Source organism: Hippoglossus stenolepis, chromosome 7, assembly GCF_022539355.2.
Source record: "Hippoglossus stenolepis isolate QCI-W04-F060 chromosome 7, HSTE1.2, whole genome shotgun sequence".
Classification (NCBI taxonomy): domain Eukaryota; kingdom Metazoa; phylum Chordata; class Actinopteri; order Pleuronectiformes; family Pleuronectidae; genus Hippoglossus; species Hippoglossus stenolepis.
The window spans coordinates 13,338,417-13,359,247 of NC_061489.1; the positions used below are offsets into that span (position 1 = coordinate 13,338,417).

Genomic DNA, 20,831 nt, shown 5'->3' on the forward strand with positions numbered 1-20,831 from the left:
AGGCATGTGTGTTCACACTGTATATGCAGTTTTCTATGGCAGGAGAAAATACAGAATAAGCAAAGAAAAACACAAAAGGTATTCACTGCTTCCTCACCTCCACTCTACAATCCTACCAGGTAATGTAGGCTCATACAATTGAACTTATTTTCCATTTCTAACCACTTTTATTTGATGCTGATGGGAAATGTCATGAGTCTATGAAACATGTGATAGAGAAATCGCAAGGCAGGACATCATAAGGCACAGTGCTGAGAGACTCCGGCAAAGTTTCATAAAATATAAATTGCACGATCAGATTCAAATTATATACTTTCTGAAGATATGTGCTAACACATAAAGGACAGATAGTTTCATCCTGTAAATAAAACCCCAAACAGTACACCATGGTAGGACATAGGTCGATCTCTGCTGGCACACAGTCACACTGGAAAGGCAATTTTATCAATTCAAGCAAACACTAAGCAACTTTTTAACCTTAAAATAGCAGCTTCGAATTGAGTTTCGATGGTTCACTGACTGGAACTACGGAGAATGATGCCGCTTTCGTTTCCACTCCTTATCCTGAACGTCTGTATCTCCTCTATGTACTTTTGGTGACGGATACGATTGGTGAGAAATGTGTAACTGACCAGCATCAGACACAGCAAGTGAAAAAGTAATGCTTAACTGTAGATCAGTTAAATAGACTTGTAAGTCACTAAAACTTCAAATATGAAGAATTCTGAACAGAGTGAACAGAGAGTAGCCTCTGTTTCAGGAAGCCGGGGATCATGGGGTTATATCCACCGCTCAGTTGTGGTTTAGTTCAGTGAGTGGGACTGTGCAACACATGGATAGACTTAGTTTTTTCTCCAAAGTCAACAGAATGAATCACCATGTTCAGCTGCAGAGGGCGCTGCTGCTCAGTAAAAATTACATAGTGTTGCTTTAACATAAACTGATGGTTTGAGTGTAGAATATCAAATGAGTTTAGCTATTAAGAGTAATGCACAGGTATCCTGTCATACATTGACATACGATGTGCTACTTTGAGCAGATTTCACTGCGACATCCCTGGTATTTACTCTCAGTATTAATGATTGTATTTCATTGTACTTATGTGGACCCAAACGTCCTCACTTGAATAGACAGACGAGGTGACTTCAGTCCAGGTTTAGATATTTGAATAAAATGAGATGGATACTTTTTTGGTTGAAGGTTGAGAGGCAGCGCAACTAAGGGCATGCATTTTGCTGGGTCTCAAGAGGGAAGAGTGCTTTTAGAAATTTGATTTAAAATGTTGTTACATTAATTTAAAAAAAATCTATCATAGGTTTGCCTTGTCCTTTCAGGGAAGTGTCAAATGTTCAAATGTAGTGTTAAGTATGAAAGAAAGTAAATAATGCAACTGTCAAGATAAACAGATTAGTGTTTATATATTTAAAAGGATTTCTAAGTATTTATTTCAGAAATGTAATACTTTGAAAGCAGATTGGCTGTTATTTTATACTGGGGGGGGGAAAAATCACTCAATTAAGCCTCTAAAACGGGAATATTTAGATTATTGTAGTTTTATAAAGTGTTTCAGTTTTAACTCTTGGTTGGATAAAATAAGAAAATAACATTTGAAGAAACCATTTTGGGCGTTGAGACATTGTGATGGAGATTTTCACCATTCTGTAACATTTTTAAGTCGACACAATTCATCAACTGATTGAAAAAGTAATCGCTAACTGCAGCCCCACTCAATTTAGGGTGGAAGGCATTATTACAGTCAGTATATCAGATTAAAGTTTTGGTGTGTGTGAATAACTATGGAAAATATTGTGTGTTAACTGAGATCCGGTGGTGGTTGTGGGGGCAGGGAGGGCTCCATGTCTGCCTTGCTGCGTTTGGCCGGCAGCGTTTGGTCATGAGCTTTGCGAATGTGTCTGTACAGGTCGCCGGACTGTGTGTAGCTCCGATAGCAGTAGCGGCACTCGTAAGGGCGCTCGCGTGTGTGCACTATGGCGTGGCGCCTTAGTGTGTACGTGCATGAGAATGTCTTTCCACAGACGCCACAAGTGGGGACGTCCTCCATGAAGTTACCCATAGAGTCCTGGTAGTACGTTGGAGTCTCTAAATGCTGCTGAGCTGTGGACGGAGTAATGAGGGAGGCAGCAAAAGAGGAGGTTTCCTGGGAGGAAGGGCCGGCACCAGAAGAGGAAGAGGAGGGAGAGAGGGGGAAGGAGTAGTCATTTGAATGGGACGTCATCTGTAGTAGGGCCTGCGGGTGGGAGTGGAGAAACTGAGGACTGTTCAGCTCCTCTTCCTGGATGTCGTCTTCAAAATCATTGTCCAGTTCCATCACTGGTTCTCTCTCTCTGTTCTCCTCCTCCAGCTCTTCATCAGATATAACTATGGCCTCCACTTTGACTATCACATTCTTGTCATTACTGCTGTCTGTACGCACTCTGCCCACATTTCTTGTGGTGGGTGAAGCTCCGGTATCCCCCTCAGGTCCCCCAAGGTTTTGTGTCTGACAGTGAATGTGAAAGTCGGAGCTTTGGCTTTGGAGTGACAAAGTGTTCTGGATTCGGATTTGGGGAGGCGCACGCTGGATTGGTGATTGTGTCGGATTGGATTGTGAGTGTGAGATGGGTGCTGACGCGTGGATTAACATGACCATCTGTTGTCCTCCGTCTGATGTACCTCTGTGGTCAGTCTCTAAGCGTTTCCGAACATCATTGTCACGGGGTAATCGTGGTACGTCCTGATGAAGGCTTGGAGAGAGACTGGACTCTGACAGAGCAACCCCTGACCGCCCACCAGCCACACTCACAGGGATCAGGGAGGAGGAAGACGAGGAAGAGGGCTGCTGGTTGCTGCTGCGGCAGGTGAAAGAAAGAAAGGAATGAGGATAGAAAGAACAACAACAATAAATAGTAAGAATGCCCATTAGTACACAGCAAATTAGGGTATGCCCTGTACATTTTACTGGAACTACCGTTTGAATTCCACTTCTCTCTGAACATTCCATAATTTTAGTCGATAAATTTACAACAGATTTATACCTGTACATCTCTGTGGTGCTGCAGGGGCTGCTGAGTGCCGACCCCTCCCCCTGACCTCCAACTCCCATCCTCGTGTGACCTCCAGAGGCGGCGGGGACAGATTGACCAGTGATGAGGCCCTGCACAAACTCTCTGCCTGGGGGCAAAGGAGGGGCATCCATACCTGGCTGAGTGGTATCAGCAAGATCAGGGCTCAGAAGAGTGTGAATCCGTGCCTCTAATGACCCCCCACTAGTCCTCCTCTCAGACTTGACAGACTCCAACTGCCTCCTCACCGCCACTGGTGAGAGTCGCACTGCCATTGCAACTGAATTCAAGCGATCTCCTGCCATGGCCACAACAGGCTGAGCTCCACCACCATCACTGTCTCTTCCCATCTCTATTGCCTTCCTCACACCGGCACTCTCCTCGGAGCGAGTGCTGTCTGCCTCAGCCAGAGGCCCTCGTCTCTGCAGTCGTCTTTTGCACACTCTCACCATCTCATTCATGTGCAGAAAGCTCGCAGCCGCCAATATGTCCTCCACTGGTGGGGACTCCTCCAGCGGCAGCACACCTTCATAAACAAAGTCCAAGAGCAAGCCAAAGGCAGCAGCCGTTACAATGTCTGCGTCGAGTGTGACAGAGCTGGTAGATTTGTTTTCACCATTGCTCCCTAGGGAATCTGAGTAAAACATGTGAAAGAAAGGCGAGCAGGAGGCCAAGACAGCACGATGAGCCATGAAACAGGACGATCCCACCAGGACAGTGCAGTCACAGAGGAAGCCTCGCTGACGCTGGGAACGCAGCGCGGTCAGGAGCTGCTGGGAATGCTGGGGGAACTCCATCACCTGTGCAAGAGAGAGGATGAATCAGTACAGACAGCTCTGGGGTCAGCTAGAAAGAAAAGTTATGGGTCAGTGCATTCTAATTACAAAAAAAACCCCACCAATCCCATTACACTTATATTTGATGAGGTTTTTATCTTAAAATAAAATAGAGAGAATGCAATATTCATAACATTCTGTTCGACACTTGTGGGCCACCGTACATAAGAATTCCAATACAGTGTTCGCCATAAGAACAGGAGTAACATCAACATGTAACTGAGAAAATGACTTTATGACATCAACAGTAAAACAAAAGAGCGGGATACTCACCGACAGTGTGGCCCGTGTATCTCTTCAAACGTCGTTATTGATAGGTGAGTCTTCGGAGCGCTGCCATGGTGATCTGAACAAACCCCTCAGCGCAGTTTTACCATCGCGTGTAGCACTACATACAAACAACACAGTCAGTGAGGAGCAGGGGAGCAGGACACGGAGCTAACAGCGTGAAAAAGGTATGACAGAGGTATTCCTCCAGACAGACAGACAGCTCCTGATCACCCGTGCTAACATCTGTTAGCCAAGTCAGCTCAGCCTCAGTCTACAATCCCAGAGCTCCACGACCCCATGGTTTCTGTTAGCACCCATTAGCATTGAGTTAGCCTGAAACAGAGAGCAGCGGTCCCGCTCTGGTTGCAACTCCTGCGTTTAGAGAAGCGGTGAAAGTTTTCTTACCTGCGACAGATGCTACTTGTTTGTTTCTATCCCAGACAAAATGCACCTTTTCCTCTGTGGTGCCTGGGTTTCGACAGCCGCACACCACCTGCCACACTGCCACCTACAGGCGGGTTGGGGGAACAAACAGGAAGTAGGTAGCAAGCTGTATGTTTGTTGAGAGCAGTCGTGGAGAGTCCTCTGATTCATGAGTAACAGTAGTTTGTGACAGTAATTTTCTGGATTAAACTCGCAGATTTATACATTACATCACCCAGCAGCTAGAAACCATGATCTGAGTGATAAAGCTCACTGCATTGAAATGGACAGTGACAGAGGAGGAAGAGGAGGAAGAGGAAGGAGAACCCGTGGTGGAGAGGTGAGAGATTGCAGCGCCCCACAGCTCAAAAAATATATTTCTAGCTCATGACATGTCTGTGATATGTTACTACTAAGACAGGCAGCATGGGTTGTTTGTAATAGTAAAGTCTGGGCTCTATTTTTAAACCATAGCTATATTTAGAGCTGAGATTGAGTGTCTCTGTCTGTCCTCCCTGACCAGGACAGAGATGTCCGCCTGTCCAAATCCATGACTTATGTTCTGCGTCATGGAGCCAACCAGATGGGTCTTCAAATGGGAGCAGGTGAGCTAGTCATAAAACAAATGTCCCTTCACTGATACCGTCACAGTCTCTGTCAGAAGTTTGGATGTATGAAGCTTTTATGTTATCTTTTATCTAACAACCACAATTTGGATTTCCATATAAATTTTAAGGTCTCGACCTTAATATGTTATGATTTGGCGCATTAAATGGAACTGAATTCAATCTGTTGGGCTATACAAATAAAGTTATAATAATATAATATGTTGTGGGTTTATTTTGGTCTTAAGCCTCTCTGACATAGAAATAGATTTGCTATACTGTATTATTTTCACATATCGTTTGTTTTTAATGTGACCAGTTTGTGCACTAAACACAGATGATGAACAAATGCAAATGTTTGGGTCTGTGCCTCAATCCCAGCCAGAGTCACTCATATTATGAACCATAGTCAAAGCACTCAATAAAATCAGGGTTGTAGTCTAACATATGTAGGTTCCTCCAGCAAAAGTTACACAAAAGTCAAAAGTGACCATATGAGATAATAATTAACATTGTGGTAAATGTTGCCTGTTGCTATTATGTACAGGTCTAGAAATGGCAGTGGTTTTCTTTCTGCATTCATTCACAAAACCATCACCTGTATTCTGAGTTTCACAGAATGCTTGCGGACTGTAAATGTATTCCAGTGCAGCGTGCAGTGCACAGAGGTGAGTGGAAAGTGGAACTGTGACCAGAGTTATAACAGCTATCATTCCTCACAGATGGCTTCTTGTTTGTGGAGGAGCTCCTGGCTCACCCGCAGTTTCGCTCGTACTCATTGGAAGACATCAAGAGAGTCGTGGTCACAGATGACAAGCAGCGCTTCAAGCTACGTTCGCACCCAGAGGATGGACGGATGGAGATTCGAGCCAACCAGGGCCATTCAGTCCAGGTAAACATAGCAATGTATTTTCGGATTTGTTTGTATTCCAGAACAGAGACATGTGGACATCTGTGGATGGCACAGAAAATGGTTTTCATCAGCAAACCAGCATGCCTTGCCAGGATGTTTGGGGATATGTTGTTTTCAGTGTTATATTTGTGCTGTTTATTTAATGTGCACCAAAACTGCTTTTAGATAGATCACTTTTCCTCTGTGTGGACTAACATGATAAATCTATATGAGGTTTAGTCACATCTTAAAATTCCCCCTAATTTAATCCTATCCAGTACAGTTTTTTCTCCTAATTTCCCCTAAATAGTAGTTTACTTCACTATCACTATAGATCTTTACAACTAATCAAGCAACAACATCCCCGACATTCTCTTTACAAAGTTTAACAAAACTCATAATCTAGTCCAATAAACTTCTCCCTGGTTCCTTTGCTGGTGTCAGGTGAGGGATTTGGAGCTGAAACCGGTCCTGACTGGTTCTTCAGACTATCCTGCTGAGGCCGTTCACGGCTCCTACCTCAGCAATTGGAGCTCTATCCAGCAGCAGGGTCTGAGCCGCATGAAGAGGACGCACATCCACCTGGCATCAGGACTCCCAGGGGAGGAGGGCATCATCAGTGGTAAACTCTGCATGTGGTGTGTGTGACAGAAAAGGAGACACACGCGTGTCTTCTGGACATTGATAAAACTGGTCCTACAGAGTTATTTCATTTTCCCTGCAGGAATGAGAAGAAACTGTGATCTTGCCGTGTTCATCGACGTCCCAAAGGCTCTCGCTGGTAATTTGAGCCTTTTGACTGTTGCCCAATTCAGTCCACATGTTGAGCCAACAATCTCTCTAACGTGTGTTTTGTATTTATTTGTGACTGTACAGATGGTATTGAGTTCTTCTGGTCGGAAAATGGCGTGTTGCTGACTGCAGGTGACGCAGAGGGAAAACTTCTCCCAAAATACTTTAGCCGAGCCTTAAGACTGAGACCTACACGTAAGAAAAACTATCACATGGATTTTGTTTTGAAGGATTTATGATCTCCTTGTTCACTGAAGTCACTCTGGTCCTGTGTTTCAGAGAGCATCCTGCCACTGCAGTAGCAGCAGCCTGCATCACCTCTGTGTAACCTGGGGGACACACACCTCTCCCCTACCGTTTTCTTCGTCCTGCCCCACCCTGAGCCGCCATGGATCTGGTGGAGTTGGGAGACGTGAGCATGCAGCTGTGGAGGTAAAAACTGTGGTCTCACATCAGGCTTCCTGGAACACTGCTCCGACCAAGAGCGCCAGTGGGAGGAACCAATGTTTTGAATGATTGAGTTAGGTGGGTTCAAAACAATGGTGATGATACTGTAGTGCATGGCGATTTAAAAAGGATGCAGCCAACCAGGGTCATTATTACTAATATTTGTTATAACAGCGAAAACCAAGATGACAATAACAACAACAACAACAAAAAAATTACTAATTAAACAATGTATTCAATTATTACAAAGAAGAGTTAGTTGAGACTCTCCATTACATCTGTACAGTAAATACAAAGCAGCTGCTTAGCTTATCATAAAGACAGGTTTATCCTGTTAGCCTGATTCTGTCAATATTTAGTTAACAAAATCCCAGCACCTTTAAATATCACTACTTAACATGTTATATATTGTTTGTTATTTTATACCATGTAAAATCACACCACATATTAAACTGCCCAGTTGTTCCCGTCTGTTTCCAGCGAACATGCTGAATTTCCTCTGCAGTATTTTAACTGAAACTGTAAAAACAATGAATAAAAGTGCTGTAGGAAAAGTGGGAAAAGGATGATATATATATATCTTTCTTTGAATATAGTAATGATGGTGTCAGTGATTTAAAAATGTAAGAATAGTTAGGAAGGTCTGATTAAAGCTTTGATTGGTGGAACTTTACCGTGTTGATATTGAATATGTGTCCATCCATGAGTTACAGTTTTTAGTGTGAATATGTGCATTACACATGTGTTTATGTAGAGTTCACAGTATCATACATGCATGTTTTTGTGGTTCTTAATATGTTCCTGTGTTTTTCTCTCCTGCTCTGATTAGACAGCACTTGACCATTCCCCTCAGTGTTGGCTGTGATCAAGCGTCATAGAAATGCCATCAGTGTGAGGATTCTAATTCATCTGTGGTCACAGGAAGTTCTCACCTGACTGTGCTAGCATCCCTTGGTTGGTTTATGCTTATACTAGTTCCCTTGGTAACACTTGGAAGGAGCATCCTCGGGAATAGGAGAGTCCATTCAGAGTTAATCCTAAATTAAACTAAATTGAAAAACTTGTCATTGAAAGAATCAGGAAAACTGTAGGGAAGCATCTTTATTTTTATATGACAAATTAACCAACTTAAGCTAACAAATGTCACTTTTTACATTTTCCCATTGCCTTGTTAGTGCTAAATAAACTATGGCCCATTTAGACGACCTGGTCAGTCTTACTTAAAAGTTATAAAATATATAACACTGGTCACAAACACACACACACTCTGCCTGCTGGCACCAACAAGCCAACAAACATTTGCATGTGGTTAGTCATGTGACTCTAGGAAAGCAGAGGGTGCAGAAACTGTGGTTTTTAATTTAACGGACTAACTTTACTGTGTCTTGTAAGATAAGGACACACAGCATGTGACAGGAGATAATTGATCAAAAGCTTCCTGCGTAACAAATAACAGAAGTTACCACCATATGTCACGACTACCCGGAGTGAAGATGACAGATCATTAAAAGTGGATTCTTGTATTTATTTTAAAAAATCTTTGTTTATCCATATGTTTTTGTGGCAAAGATTGTATTTTAAATTGTTGGCTCTAATAATAATGTGGCACTTCTACGGCATTCATTACTTACAAACGTTTAAGTGATATTATGACTGCAGCGGTGAACAAAGTTTAGTTTTGCATACTGAATAATACTGATTACAAGTCTGAATACTAAAGGGTGAAAAGGAAAAGTAGCTGGTGGCTCATCCAAGTGTTGATGTTGCAGCTCCATGAAATTATTTTGTCCCAGTGATGATGAACCAGATGTTTACTCCATCCTGAAGGCAAGTAGAAGTCAGCATGAGGACCACTCGACTTGAACTCATGTGAAGTCCTCCATCCTCTGACGAAAAAACAGTGCGTGTGAATCTAACACTAGATAAAAACATAAGTGAGCTGATAAAGTGGGTTTACACATTAACATATGAGCAGAATATCTCTTTTTGACCCTTTTTTTGTACTCGACTGAATGCAACCTAGAATGCACTGTGTGTTTTCGTCTCAGAGAGCTTCATGGCCTCCGGTCAGCTTGTGAAAGAGTTCCTCATTGAGCGTGTCGCTCTTCTCACGACTGCGTGTTGACATGAAAATGTAGCCTCCAATAAACTCATGAACGATTTTACAGTCAGCAGTCACGCAGCTAAACGCGATGTTGATGTTGCCTTCAAACTCGATGGCCATCTGGAGGGGTCAGATACACACACACACACACACACACACACACACACACACACACACACACACACACACACACACACACACACACACACAAAGAAACAAATGTTAGCTAAAGATAAACGTATAATATGAGGAATGATAATTAGACAGTGAAAAAATACAATGTTGACAATTTATTCGGGGATCTTTTAAAGGAGACATGATGTTTTTTCAATTTTTCTTTCCTCTAGTGTATCATAGGTTTGTATGTATGTAAAAGTCTGCAGCTCCTCTCCAACACAGAAAACACTGCTCCAGAAGCTCCTGAAACACCTCGTCAGTGGTTCGGCCGATACTTCCGCACCATCGAGGTGTCAAGTGACATCACAATGGCCCACATTCACATTATGCACGCCAGCAGGTAGTCTGGTACGCTCCCTGATAAAGCCAGGTAAAGTAAGAGAGGAGGCTGACATTTCCTACATGCACTGGAAGCAGTTGACCAATCACAACCGAGAGAGTCAGCTGGCCAATCAGAGTAGACTGGGCTTTGGAGTGGAGTCTTAAAGAGACAGACAGAGCCTACCCCGAGTTTTAATTCGGAACCTTAATATGAGAGTAATGTGTCTAAAAGTTAAACTCATCCCTGTAAGAATCAAATTCACCAGCACATCACGCAAAAAAACCTGATTACAGAGTCTGACCTGTCGTATGTCCCAGTTGACGTTCCACTGCTTCATGTTGTTGTAACGCCATGTCTTGACCACATCACCCACTCCCAGGTCAATGCGGATTAGACGGTTCGGGGCGATGCCCAGTACCTCGTCTTTTCGGCTACCTTTGAACCTATTGGTCAGAAAATGTCTTTTAGCTTCCTGTTGTTAAATTCTTGCTTTGGATACCATCACTCTTATCAACACTCATGTTTACACCACGACTGTGTCAGGAGCGGGGACTCATGAATGAATGTTCGAAAGTTTCACAATTCATCTACTGAATTGTGTCAAGCGAATAGGTGGTAGTTGCAAATACATCAACAATCTACATTTTAAAGTAATTTTGACAAAAGTTTTAAGGATCTTAGATATTTTTATTGTTTGGCTTTAAACTGTTTACTCTTCTTTTCTGAAAATACCGACAACTTTAATAGTCATTGATATATTTATGCTGTGTATGAGTAAATGTGTATTTACATTTTATGTAATAGGAGGAAATATGTAAAACTATGAAAGTTCTAGTTATCGGACACCATGTTGTGACCAAATAGGATTAAATTGATGAATTCTGAAAAAGCTTCAAAGTAAACTGTAAACGTGACCTGACAACGAAGTATGAGAGACCAAAGTCAGGAAGAGCCTGCCAGATCTGCAGGAAGCGCATCACTGCATCAGTCAGAGAGAGCTGAGCCACGTTCTGGTACGCGTCCAGGATACGAGGGGTCAGCTGGAGGAACAGGCACAGGGTAACGATCAGATGTAAACATATGTTTGCTGCACAAACTGATTAAGTCGATATCCATCCCTGTACTACTGCAGATGTCTAATACAAATAAGAAACCTTGCATCTACAATTTTTTATAATTTTGTGTCTGTGAAGATATTCCTCCTCCTGTGTGGCTGTTGTACCTGTTTGGTTTTGTACTTCTTGTGGTAGCGTGGCGATACCAGACTGTGGGTATTGATGCTTTCATCATTGGCAGGTGCGTTACCGTGGGAACCTGTGTTGGTTTGCTGCATTTCCAGGAAAGAGTGAATGCTCTGTATTTCACTCTGGAAACTGCTGTCGGCGAGACTCTTGCATTTGGAGGCCAGCCGACATGCAGCCATCCACTGAGCATACTGCTGCTTCTGGAGGGCGAGAGGCAAAGACACAGTGTAGAGAGAGAAAGAGAGAGTCAGTGAGTGAGAGGAGAGGTGGAACTGGGGTCAGAGATGTGAGATAGTGAGACAATGACATGAGGTGTTGAAAGAGAGGTGATGGAACTGAGAGGATGTCACATACAGAAACAAGGAGAGGTGTGTGTGTGTGTGTGTGTGTGTGTGTGTGTGTGTGAGTGAGTGACCTCACGTTTTCACAGCGCAGATAAACCTCGTTCATGCCCTCCGGTGCTGGTATCAGGAGTCTGATTTGGAACTTCTGTGCAGCCACGTTAACGTCTGGCGCCACTTCACACCCTGTGTGCACAGTCAATATTAAAGTATAAGAAAACTCACATGTGACAGTTGTGGGTCAGACATGGAGATGGAATATTGTTGGAACATACAGAGGAGGGAAACTAGGCTATCCACAATATATGGAAGTCAATGCAAATCCTAATAACAAATACCTGCCCAAACTTGTGTGCGTGTGTTTGTGTTGGGATTTACTTGTAAGCATCACTTTATGCTGTAGTACTGTATGTGATCATTTCTGAGCAGTGATGTTTCACAGATCTAAGTAAACAGGATGCTAAACTATGACTGCCGGTTCATCGGCCACTAATTGATACATACTTACTTACAATTATTGCTGACCTGACTTAGCAGGAAATATAATACTAATAAAAAGTGATGATAATTTGTTCGTTACCTTTGAGGTTTATCTGTTGGATGGGCTCCCCGATGCTCTCCTCTTTGCTCTTGAAATACGAGATGGATGTATCCTGGAACTTGAACCAGTATTGTTTGTATCCCTTCAGTGTCAGCCTCTTTGGTCTGAAACACAGTCACATGGATAGATTTCACCAAATCACTATTTTTCAAGATGTTACCTGTTCATGTATAAAAGAAATTCAAAAGGAATTGAAAATACAGTTTTTGTTTTTGTCAGTGGATCAAAAGTCAAATATTTGTTAAAGAGCAGATGTTTATCTATGTTTATATCGTTATAAAGATTATTTCATGTGGACCTGAGAGGTTGGAAAATGAATCTCACCTGAATATCTTCAGATAGTCATTGAGTTCTGGTGCAGTCATGGTTTCCTGGAGGAATGGATAAATGATTAACATTTCACTATCTTGCTTCCATGAAGAACAACGTAAACATTATTACCCTTTGAAATCTCTCTTTAAACTCATACTTCAAACAAAAAGAAATAAGAGAGTGAGTCCAAAATGTCTGACCAGCAGATCGGAGGCGGAGCTGCTCTCTCCATCCATCTTGACTTCTAGAGACTGCAGGGCTGTTTCCAGGTCATCCATGGCTGCACTGGAGCTCAACATCGGGGGCTCCGACTGAGACACCTTACTGATGTGGTACTACACGAGTTTCAATGTAAGACAGGAGAGTGACAATCATGTACGAGATGTTAAAATGTGTTGTAGCTTCCTATTTTCATGTAGATTCTAAAATCAGTTTATAAAGGGCGATTTTTTGTAACTTGTCTTCAAGAGTGGAAGAACTTTTACAACTAAGTGTATCTTTAATATTATTGCAACCTTAAAACTGTTATTAAAGTTACAAGAATTGGGTGTGGTTTTTTATCCAGTAAGTGACAAGTTATGACTAGTGTCCAGATGAACTTTTCAATTCCTGTAAAATGGGACACTTCAGAGTTTCATAGGGGAATCGTTCACTTCCTATAGAGCAGTTTCCATTTCTGTTGATTACTCCCTCAGCAGCAGAGTTCTCTACCTGCAGAGCTCCAAACAGCATCATCTCCTCCTCGGTGCAGTCGATGTCCTCCAGCAGGATGTTCCAGCGAGCCTGCTCATAAAGTTGGGTCAGACGCACAACATCGTACTGCAGGGACACACGAGAGGAATGAGAGGGTGAAGGTGAAAAAACGGTTATACTGTCACTGTACTGTACACAAAAAGACATACTGTTTTAACACACACACACACACACACACACACCTTGGGTTCTATGTCATAGAAGGCAAAGTATTTGAAGCGAAGCCAGAGTCGATCATTTTCTTGGATGCCCTGCTGCATAAGACAATGGGATGAGTCCAACCACCTGAGAAAAAAAATAAGTTTACATGTGAAATATATCAATATACGTATATATTTTTTATATTTTGGCGAATGCCAAGTACAGGACAAGTACCACAATTCCTGAGATCTACTGTTTATCTATTTTTTCCATTTCATTTTTCACTTTAAACTTAAGAAAGACAGTTGGAAGAAAAGAGTGAACAAAATAATGGGCAGACAGCAGTAGTAGTAGTATCTTTATCAACCAAGACTGGCACAACTGAAAAGTTCTCTGTCCTTGTTAATAACATCTTTGCTTTTTTCAAAGTACAAGTCAAAATGTGAGCTGTAAAAGAGGCTTGAGTCAGTGAATTAGTATGACAACACTTCTCGTCAATTACAGATCAGAACTGTGACTCCTAGATTCAGACTCTTTTAGAGCGACAGGAGGCCTGAAGCAAAACTTTGTATATAACCTATAATATACAGTATTAGACTGTGGGGCTGTAGAGCTTTAACCTGGTTTGTTCTTGTCTTAAAAGCCACAGCTCCTCACTATGTTCAAAAGTTTAGTTGGTTTTCGCACACGTGTATGTGTATAGACATACCTGCCATTGATATGGGCCTTGTCTACCACGCTGGCTGGGCGGTACTGCTTGGCTATGACTTCTGGGGCAGGGGGAGGCTGAGTAACCGACAGCATCTTGTAGATGGCCTCCATCTGAGGTGAGTCAGCAAAGTGAGCTGGCATGCCGTTGTACAGACAAGGCCGGGACACTGCAAATGAGGAGTGAGTAGGAAGGTTACAGTAATTAAAAATATATAAATAAAATCTGACCTCCCCGATTAATGTCTCAGTTTTTACTGTAAAACCGACAATAGCTGATTAAGAAAAAAGAAACAGATGAAAACTGCTGCTATGGTGTATTTTCAATCAAACTTTATTTGTATGGCACCTTTCAGACAGGCACCACGAAGTAGATTAAAAAAGCTATGTTAACAATAAAAACTTTTTTTTATTAAATTGTGACTGTCTGTTTGTATAAAAGCTCCTGAGGACAAACTATCTCAGCCTGGAGCATCCCCCAGTGTCTTCTCAGAGGCAGAACAGACTCAAATCAAGATCTTTCAGTGATTATTGTTACTACCTTAGGTGCCACTCATATGTTGAAAAAAGTTAAAAGGTTATTTTTATCAGTTTCTCTATTGATGGCACAGATACAAAGAGATTCCATTAAGGAAAAATTAAAAGGTGAAATTGGCAGTAGTAATCAGTCATTGATATTTTGAAACTAGATTTTACATATTCTGCCTCTACTGCATAAACATTTTAGAAATGTCAAGCTTTTACATAAATTCTCTCAGAGACACCCCTTCTCGCATGTGTGCATGTCAGGCACACAGAGTGTATGAGGTGTGTACCTGAGGAGAGGGGCACCTCGGTCAGGTCGTAGATCTCCTCTGCTGAGTCTTTGTCTTTCTTCTTCTTTTTCTCCTCTACAGGCCGAAGGAGGGAGAACTCCTCAGGGTGACGGATGTCTGTAGAGGAAACAGAGAGGAAATAGAGATTTGATTTAATTAGCAGAGTTTGTCTCAGCTGTAATACAATGGTCTGATTCCAGGTCAGAAGAATGTGTGTGTGTGTGCGTGTGTTAAACTAAGCGGGGAACACGTTTTTCAACTTCTTCTTCTAAACGACTGTAAATACAGTACAACACTGTAGTACAGACGTAAAAACCTATGCTACAAAGGGTATTGAAACCTGCAAAGTATAAAACTCAAAATCTCCGAATTGCTCCGCTGCTCAGATTATTCTTTACAATTATGTTTACAAATTACACAACCGATTTCATACGATCACAGATCACTTTTGTTCTCAATCCTCAGTGAGTCCAAAATATGTATATTTACTGTATCTCCAGATCTAACGGCTTTTCAATACTCCTAACGCTACCACGGATGATTGGTTTATTACATGTGTTGTTGACAAATAGTATTACGTCATGCGACTCTGTGGCGCAACGGTAGCGCGTCTGACTCCAGATCAGAAGGTTGCGTGTTCAAATCACGTCAGGGTCAGGTTACTTTTTTTTCGACATTATTGTTAAGTGCCGCAAGCCATTTGATACTGTTACAAAAAGTAAGGGTAAAATATTCTATTCTTTCTTTATCGTGATCAACAATTAGATTCAAGAGTCACATATTCAAAAGAGGTTCTAACCCTAACCCACTGACAGTAATGACAAAACCCCTGGAATGAAACCACTGTGAATAATAGGCTGATTGAGGCTTTATGTATTGAGTTATATTTCATTCACAAGAGAGTTTACAGAGATTTATTTCTGTGTCTGTTCCTCCTCTCAGTGCTCTAACTACCTGCTTCATGGTAAATTTGATAGAAATCAGAGCTTTGTTAAGCTGTACCCCAGCTCCCTCTAAGCTGCTTTTCTACTGACAGATTTCATTATTTCCCCTCAGTCTGCTGCTTTTCAACAACCTTTCCAGTCGGTTGCTACCTCCAGGGGATTTCTGGTGAGGAATCGAGACCAAGAAGTGCCACAATTAGACTAAATGAAAGCACGAAGCAGATGGTGGAGGACTTGTTTTCAGTCAATGGTGTGTGTGTGTGTGTGTGTGTGTGTGTGTGTGTGTTTGTGTGTTGTTACATTCAAATTAGACTGCAACATATTAATGAGACACTTTTAGACATTCTGAATAATTAGGTCGTGAACAGCTACTGAGCAGAAGAAGAATGAAAAAGAACTGAGGGAATAGTTAAATTACTCAAACAAACAAACAAACAAAGACACAAAGAAAGAAACGAATGGACTCACTGAGCATCCTGCAGATGCCCATCACGGTCTGGAAGACGGGGCTGGAGAAGCAGGCGTGGAGCCTCAGGGTGATGCCGTTGGGCAGACCCAGCTTCAGGGGCTTGTGCTGGGGCATGAAAAGCAGGCGAGCATCAGCATGGATGCCGTATTTCTCCAGAGTCCAGGCCGTCCTCAGCAGCCACCGCTGCTTCTGGTCCCACCACAGGGCATGGTCCGACCAATCCCGCTGGATCTCTGCAGAGGACACACACAGAACAAATGTCACTAAAGACTGAGGCTGAGTTAACATTCATTTGTTTCAAGCACTCAAAACATTAAAGTGACAACGAGAGGAAAACTATTAATTTATATCGTATACGTTCTATGTAGCCTTGTGTTACTGTTCATTTCAGTAGGAACAATCCATTTTATGTGACTGCATGTGATGCATGTTTTTCACATGAAACCGCAGCTTCAGTGGACAGTACACACAGGTATTTAATTACTTATATTAATTATGGTTCTGTTCTGTTCAATTATAGAGGCTTAAATTAATATTATCAGTAACATAGGTTTTTACCTTCTGTTTTATGTCAAAATGGCTGCTGTGAAAAACGTTTATCAAAACTACATATTTAAACAGTTGTAGCAATAATTGAGAATGAGCAGTGGGTATTTGTACTGGTCATTTGATAAGGACCTCAAAGTCATCTGTCAGAGACTCTGTGGCGCAACGGTAGCGCGTCTGACTCCAGATCAGAAGGTTGCGTGTTCAAATCACGTCAGGGTCACATGCTCTGAGCAATTTCAGAGTTTTCTTTGGACTGTGTATAGACCATTATATTGTGAGTTTGTGGCTTTGATGCACCAAGCACAAGAAATGTAGTGATAACTTAAATAATGGACTAGAATAATTCTAAATAATGATTAGAATAATATAGTCACTGAGCTCCTTGCTAATCTTTTCTTTTGTCCTAATTTTCTCACAGGAAATCCCAAAAGGGACATTTCAGTGTCATAGCAGCCACCTGACTTAAACCCCCCCCAAAAGACATACAAGAGATTGCAAATGAAGGCTATGTACAAAGAAATACAATTTTATTTGAGAGATTGAGAGAAAGACTGAGACAATCGGCGTCAGACAGACAGTGACCTACGTGTCTTTTCCACCAGCTTGAGGATGACCCCTCCGACGTGGAGTTCAGAGGTCACGCTGAGGTTGACAGGTGGGGCATCGGTCCCCAGGTCCTCCACTGTGACTGCCAGGTCCCACGCTGCCATACTGGGAGAGAGAGAGAGGAAGAAAGAGGGAGAGAAAGAGAGAGTGGAATGAAGGAGACAGGTCTGACAGAGCGGAGTAGACAGATACCAGGAGAGGAGAGGAAAGCAGCAGAGACAAACGTGGAGAGAAAGAAGCTCGAGATTTAGTCAAACTGAAAACAAGTTGTTAAAAAACGGCTGGTCAGAAAGGGATTTTTAAATGTTTGATAAATGTGATTCATCCAGTATGTAAAAAAGATGAACAAGACAGATCTTATTGAATGATATCAAAATACAACAGCCATTTTACTGCCAACACCATCTCTTCATGTGAGGTATTCAAATTTGTCAGATGTTTCTTCATGGAAAATTTTTATATTTTAATCATTATTGTCCTATCTGTATGTCAGTAGTGAGAAGTTATACACTTTAATCTGTGAACAAATTGTTAACATGTTTAAAAGTATGAAAAAAGATAACAACGTATGTCAAAAATGTGGAAGACATTTTCAAAGAGGGTAAAACTGCTGTGAAAAGGTGAATTTCACATCCTGTAAGAAAAGCACGAGAGAACTAAATATTAAACTTATTATATGAGACAAAGAAAACTTGCATATTATATTACAGGCTTCAATATCACATGTTACGGAGTAACACGAACACACACGCATACACAAACCTTATGACCTTATACTGACATGTCCAGTTTAAAGAGCACTTCCTTTTTCTTCTTCGAACTATCGCCATGGACGCACACTTCCGCTTTCTGACGCTCCCACAGTGTGATGTTCATCTAGAGCTGAAACAGTTACTGCGTGTGTTTGAGAGTGAGTCCAATTCAGAGATATTACAGTTGATGTGTTAATTCCTCATGTTATTGTATTTTCAAAGAGTAGTATCACAAACGATGCGATGGCAATGAATAGATGTTGGGTCTGCACCACTCCTCACCTCTATTAGAGGCCTATACTTACTTTACATTTATCTGAGTGGGTTCCGATGTGAAATCAGTGCACCAGTTTCATTGTATTATATAAAGCAACGTGACCTTGTAAGAGACATTTGTGATACAAAAGCCTCACATGTAACACCCCCTAACTTTCTCTGTCACTCATGCTGTCACACACACAATCTCACAGTAGAAAAACATTACCTTCAGTCTCCTCCGTTCAAGGTTTTGAGAGAAGAAAAGTGGAGGGACCCCTGTGCCTCTGCCAGATCTCTGAAGAAGTTTCCCACGTTTTCTGTAAAAGTTTTGTGTAGGAGTTGTCGCGTCTCTCGGGTTGGGCTGTGGTCTGTGCAGCTACATCTGGGGTGCCTTTGTCACTTCTGTCAAGAAAGGCTTGTTCCTTTTTTTTGTCAGTTTCCGCCAGGCGGAAATGTGAAACAGGCTCAATTTCTGACTGACAGGCAGTGTGAACTTACTCATATCAGGCAATGTGCATGTGCATATTCCTACAGAATATGTGGAGGAGATGTTAAATGACAGACAATACACAGTATCACTCTCTTCCATTTGTCTCAGATAGCAAGCACACACACAACTCATGGTAGACCACAGATCCCGTTTGGAGTTTTGCAAGATTAGCAATAAGTAGTCTTAGGATATGTGTTATTCCCTCTGCCAAGGAAGTTATGTTTTCATCTGCATTTGTTGTATGTTTGTTTGTTAGCAGGATTATGCAAAAATATTTTACCCCCAGTTTGAAATAAAGGGATAATGTGTTTGTAGCAAAACTTTTCATTGGGCACTGTCCACTGGGAATCTCCTGTACATTGTGTGTGCAGCAAATCCAGATAATTATGTTAACCTGATTAGAGTTGACTGGTTGAGGGAAACAATCCTTCAATCGAATATTGATTTCATCTTCCCTGAACTACAAACATGGACACACTCTACTGATATTCAGTTGCACGAACCGCTAGGGGGCGACAAAATGAAGGATAATAGGCGAAACATAATGTTGCCTTTAGGGACCGTTTTTATATTGTGCAGATTGGGCTGAAGGAGAGAAACACAGTCAAACAGTGTGAGGAGACAACTATACTACTGCATCCTACTGCAATATGATGTGTGAAAGTCATTAGACAGATCGTCCTGATATGTAATTATTTTAAACTGAAAAAAATACACGAGTATATGAGTATATTTCCGGTATTTATTTTAACTTTTGTTAAAGCCCTGCTTCCTTCCCTATAAATATTCTGTAAATGGTATTTCAATAAAATAAAAGACACATTTAAAATGTATATAAAGTTTAAGAAACGTTTCTACATCGGTAAAATAATTATATACATATAATACTTTTTGCCATGATTATAATATTTCCGTAATTTTTGAAGGAGGCCTCAGCGTTGTTTCGTTGGCCTCGGCTCTCTCATGTCATCTGACTGAGGGGACGGACTGTGTGGAATAAAAAATAAAAGTAGCATTGGTCACACTGTTACATTTAATTTTCTCTGGTGATAATATAAACGTATAAAATAACTGCATTATACATAATGTTAACACCTATTTACAGGTTTTAAAATGAGTATATTGAGTGACAGTTAACTGGCACCCCTCCTCGTGTAGATGGTACATTCCACACGGTTTGCGGCCAAAACAAAAATGGCACATGGAAGCTGCCTGTCAGACGTGCAGTGAAACGTCCGGTGCGGGGCTCGAACCGAAAACGAAACTTAACCGTGTGGCCGACATCAGTCTCCGGTGAAGCTTCAGTAACTCGACACGGTGTCACAGCCCCCCCGGTGTCTAACATGGCGCTGCAAATATCAGCTCTACTTTCACATGTCCGAGCCCTCCCCCGCTGCCCCGGCTCCCTGCCCCGTGTCCGTGCCGACTTCCAGAGAGCCGCGGCCAAGTTCAAACACACAGCGGCTCCAGGAAGCCCCCGGTCGGGATGGAAGCCAGCAACAAGTCCTCCCCGCGGCCATATTAACGCTGCCCTCCGAGCAGAGAAGTTCTCCACAGCAGCAGCGGCCGCTCTTTGGAAGTCCAGTCTGGGCCACGGGGGGAGGAGAGGCTGGCTGGGTAAGGTCGCCCTCGGTGCGGCCGTTGGAGTGAGCACAGTCGCGCTGGTCCGGTCTCTCCACACCGGGACCCTGTCCGCCATGCCCGTCAAAGTTAACCTGAACTCCGCGGAGGGAGACTGGAAGGAGACCAAGGGTGAGACTGAGCCACGAAACCCGAGAAGATTCACATTTAACAGAGCTGCACCTGCCACTGGTTGACAGATATACACAGTTTACACTAAACTGAAACTACCAGCCCCATGCATGTGAGATGGATGATGATGAAGAAGATGATGAGTACAATTATCTAAGAGCTTATA

At 42.2% G+C, this 20,831-nt stretch overlaps 4 protein-coding genes and 2 non-coding genes across 9 annotated transcripts in view; 4 read left to right on the forward strand and 2 right to left on the reverse strand.

Moving 5' to 3' along the window:
- Window positions 1-365: 365 nt before the first annotated feature.
- Window positions 366-4,666, reverse strand: zbtb3 (zinc finger and BTB domain containing 3). Of its 2 annotated transcripts, none has more exons than XM_035161259.2 (4): window positions 4,574-4,666; window positions 4,172-4,286; window positions 3,036-3,862; window positions 366-2,846 (listed from the first exon to the last, which is right to left on the reverse strand). In XM_035161259.2, the coding sequence occupies exons 3-4, from the start codon at window positions 3,857-3,859 to the stop codon at window positions 1,814-1,816; spliced, it is 1,857 nt and encodes a 618-aa protein (XP_035017150.1). In that variant the 5' UTR covers window positions 3,860-3,862; window positions 4,172-4,286; window positions 4,574-4,666; the 3' UTR covers window positions 366-1,813. The 2 variants fall into 2 exon arrangements, with proteins under 2 accessions (XP_035017150.1, XP_035017149.1); XM_035161258.2 differs by having other exon boundaries at window positions 366-2,849.
- On the forward strand, window positions 4,651-8,000 carry trpt1 (tRNA phosphotransferase 1). Its single transcript, XM_035161261.2, has 7 exons — window positions 4,651-4,931; window positions 5,115-5,196; window positions 5,919-6,088; window positions 6,533-6,710; window positions 6,813-6,869; window positions 6,965-7,075; window positions 7,160-8,000. Exons 1-7 carry the CDS (start codon window positions 4,875-4,877, stop codon window positions 7,180-7,182), a joined length of 678 nt encoding a protein of 225 aa, XP_035017152.1. The 5' UTR covers window positions 4,651-4,874; the 3' UTR covers window positions 7,183-8,000.
- A 410-nt stretch (window positions 8,001-8,410) lies between these two features.
- On the reverse strand, window positions 8,411-18,844 carry fermt3b (FERM domain containing kindlin 3b). 2 transcript variants are annotated; one of them, XM_035161257.2, is made up of 15 exons: window positions 18,650-18,844; window positions 17,394-17,518; window positions 16,258-16,491; window positions 14,846-14,962; window positions 14,032-14,200; window positions 13,364-13,466; window positions 13,140-13,247; window positions 12,629-12,763; window positions 12,441-12,487; window positions 12,096-12,220; window positions 11,595-11,701; window positions 11,153-11,374; window positions 10,846-10,970; window positions 10,232-10,373; window positions 8,411-9,551 (listed from the first exon to the last, which is right to left on the reverse strand). In XM_035161257.2, the coding sequence occupies exons 2-15, from the start codon at window positions 17,515-17,517 to the stop codon at window positions 9,372-9,374; spliced, it is 1,938 nt and encodes a 645-aa protein (XP_035017148.1). In that variant the 5' UTR covers window position 17,518; window positions 18,650-18,844; the 3' UTR covers window positions 8,411-9,371. The 2 variants fall into 2 exon arrangements, with proteins under 2 accessions (XP_035017148.1, XP_035017147.1); XM_035161256.2 differs by having other exon boundaries at window positions 17,394-17,580.
- On the forward strand, window positions 15,431-15,502 carry trnaw-cca. Its single transcript has one exon. It is a non-coding gene; the product is annotated as a tRNA-Trp (tRNA).
- trnaw-cca lies at window positions 16,956-17,027 on the forward strand. Its single transcript has one exon. It is a non-coding gene; the product is annotated as a tRNA-Trp (tRNA).
- Window positions 18,845-20,100: 1,256 nt separating the features above from the next.
- Window positions 20,101-20,831, forward strand: part of macrod1 (mono-ADP ribosylhydrolase 1) — a 113,330-nt gene continuing 112,599 nt past the window's right edge. Inside the window, exon 1 of one of the 2 annotated variants that reach the window (XM_035161925.2) lies at window positions 20,101-20,665. In XM_035161925.2, the coding sequence (XP_035017816.1) occupies window positions 20,257-20,665 (409 nt within the window). In that variant the 5' untranslated portion in view covers window positions 20,101-20,256. The remainder of the gene's footprint in view (window positions 20,666-20,831) is intronic. The other variant, XM_035161927.2, reaches the window with a different exon arrangement.

What these genes read in the sequence shown, in the direction of transcription:
- fermt3b (XM_035161257.2), bottom strand. Translation starts at nt 17,517, where the DNA reads ATGGCAGCGTGGGACCTGGCAGTCACAGTGGAGGACCTGGGGACCGAT. An exon ending in GACTATCTGAAGATATTCAG is followed by an intron (nt 12,221 to 12,440) that starts GTGAGATTCATT and finishes ACTGTGTTTCAG; the next exon opens with ACCAAAGAGGCTGACACTGA. An exon ending in TCAACTGGGACATACGACAG is followed by an intron (nt 9,552 to 10,231) that starts GTCAGACTCTGT and finishes TGACCCCTCCAG; the next exon opens with ATGGCCATCGAGTTTGAAGG.
- trpt1 (XM_035161261.2), top strand. Translation starts at nt 4,875, where the DNA reads ATGGACAGTGACAGAGGAGGAAGAGGAGGAAGAGGAAGGAGAACCCGT. An exon ending in GGAGAACCCGTGGTGGAGAG is followed by an intron (nt 4,932 to 5,114) that starts GTGAGAGATTGC and finishes CTCCCTGACCAG; the next exon opens with GACAGAGATGTCCGCCTGTC. An exon ending in CTTAAGACTGAGACCTACAC is followed by an intron (nt 7,076 to 7,159) that starts GTAAGAAAAACT and finishes CCTGTGTTTCAG; the next exon opens with AGAGCATCCTGCCACTGCAG.
- zbtb3 (XM_035161258.2), bottom strand. Translation starts at nt 3,859, where the DNA reads ATGGAGTTCCCCCAGCATTCCCAGCAGCTCCTGACCGCGCTGCGTTCC. An exon ending in AGCACCACAGAGATGTACAG is followed by an intron (nt 2,850 to 3,035) that starts GTATAAATCTGT and finishes CACCTGCCGCAG; the next exon opens with CAGCAACCAGCAGCCCTCTT.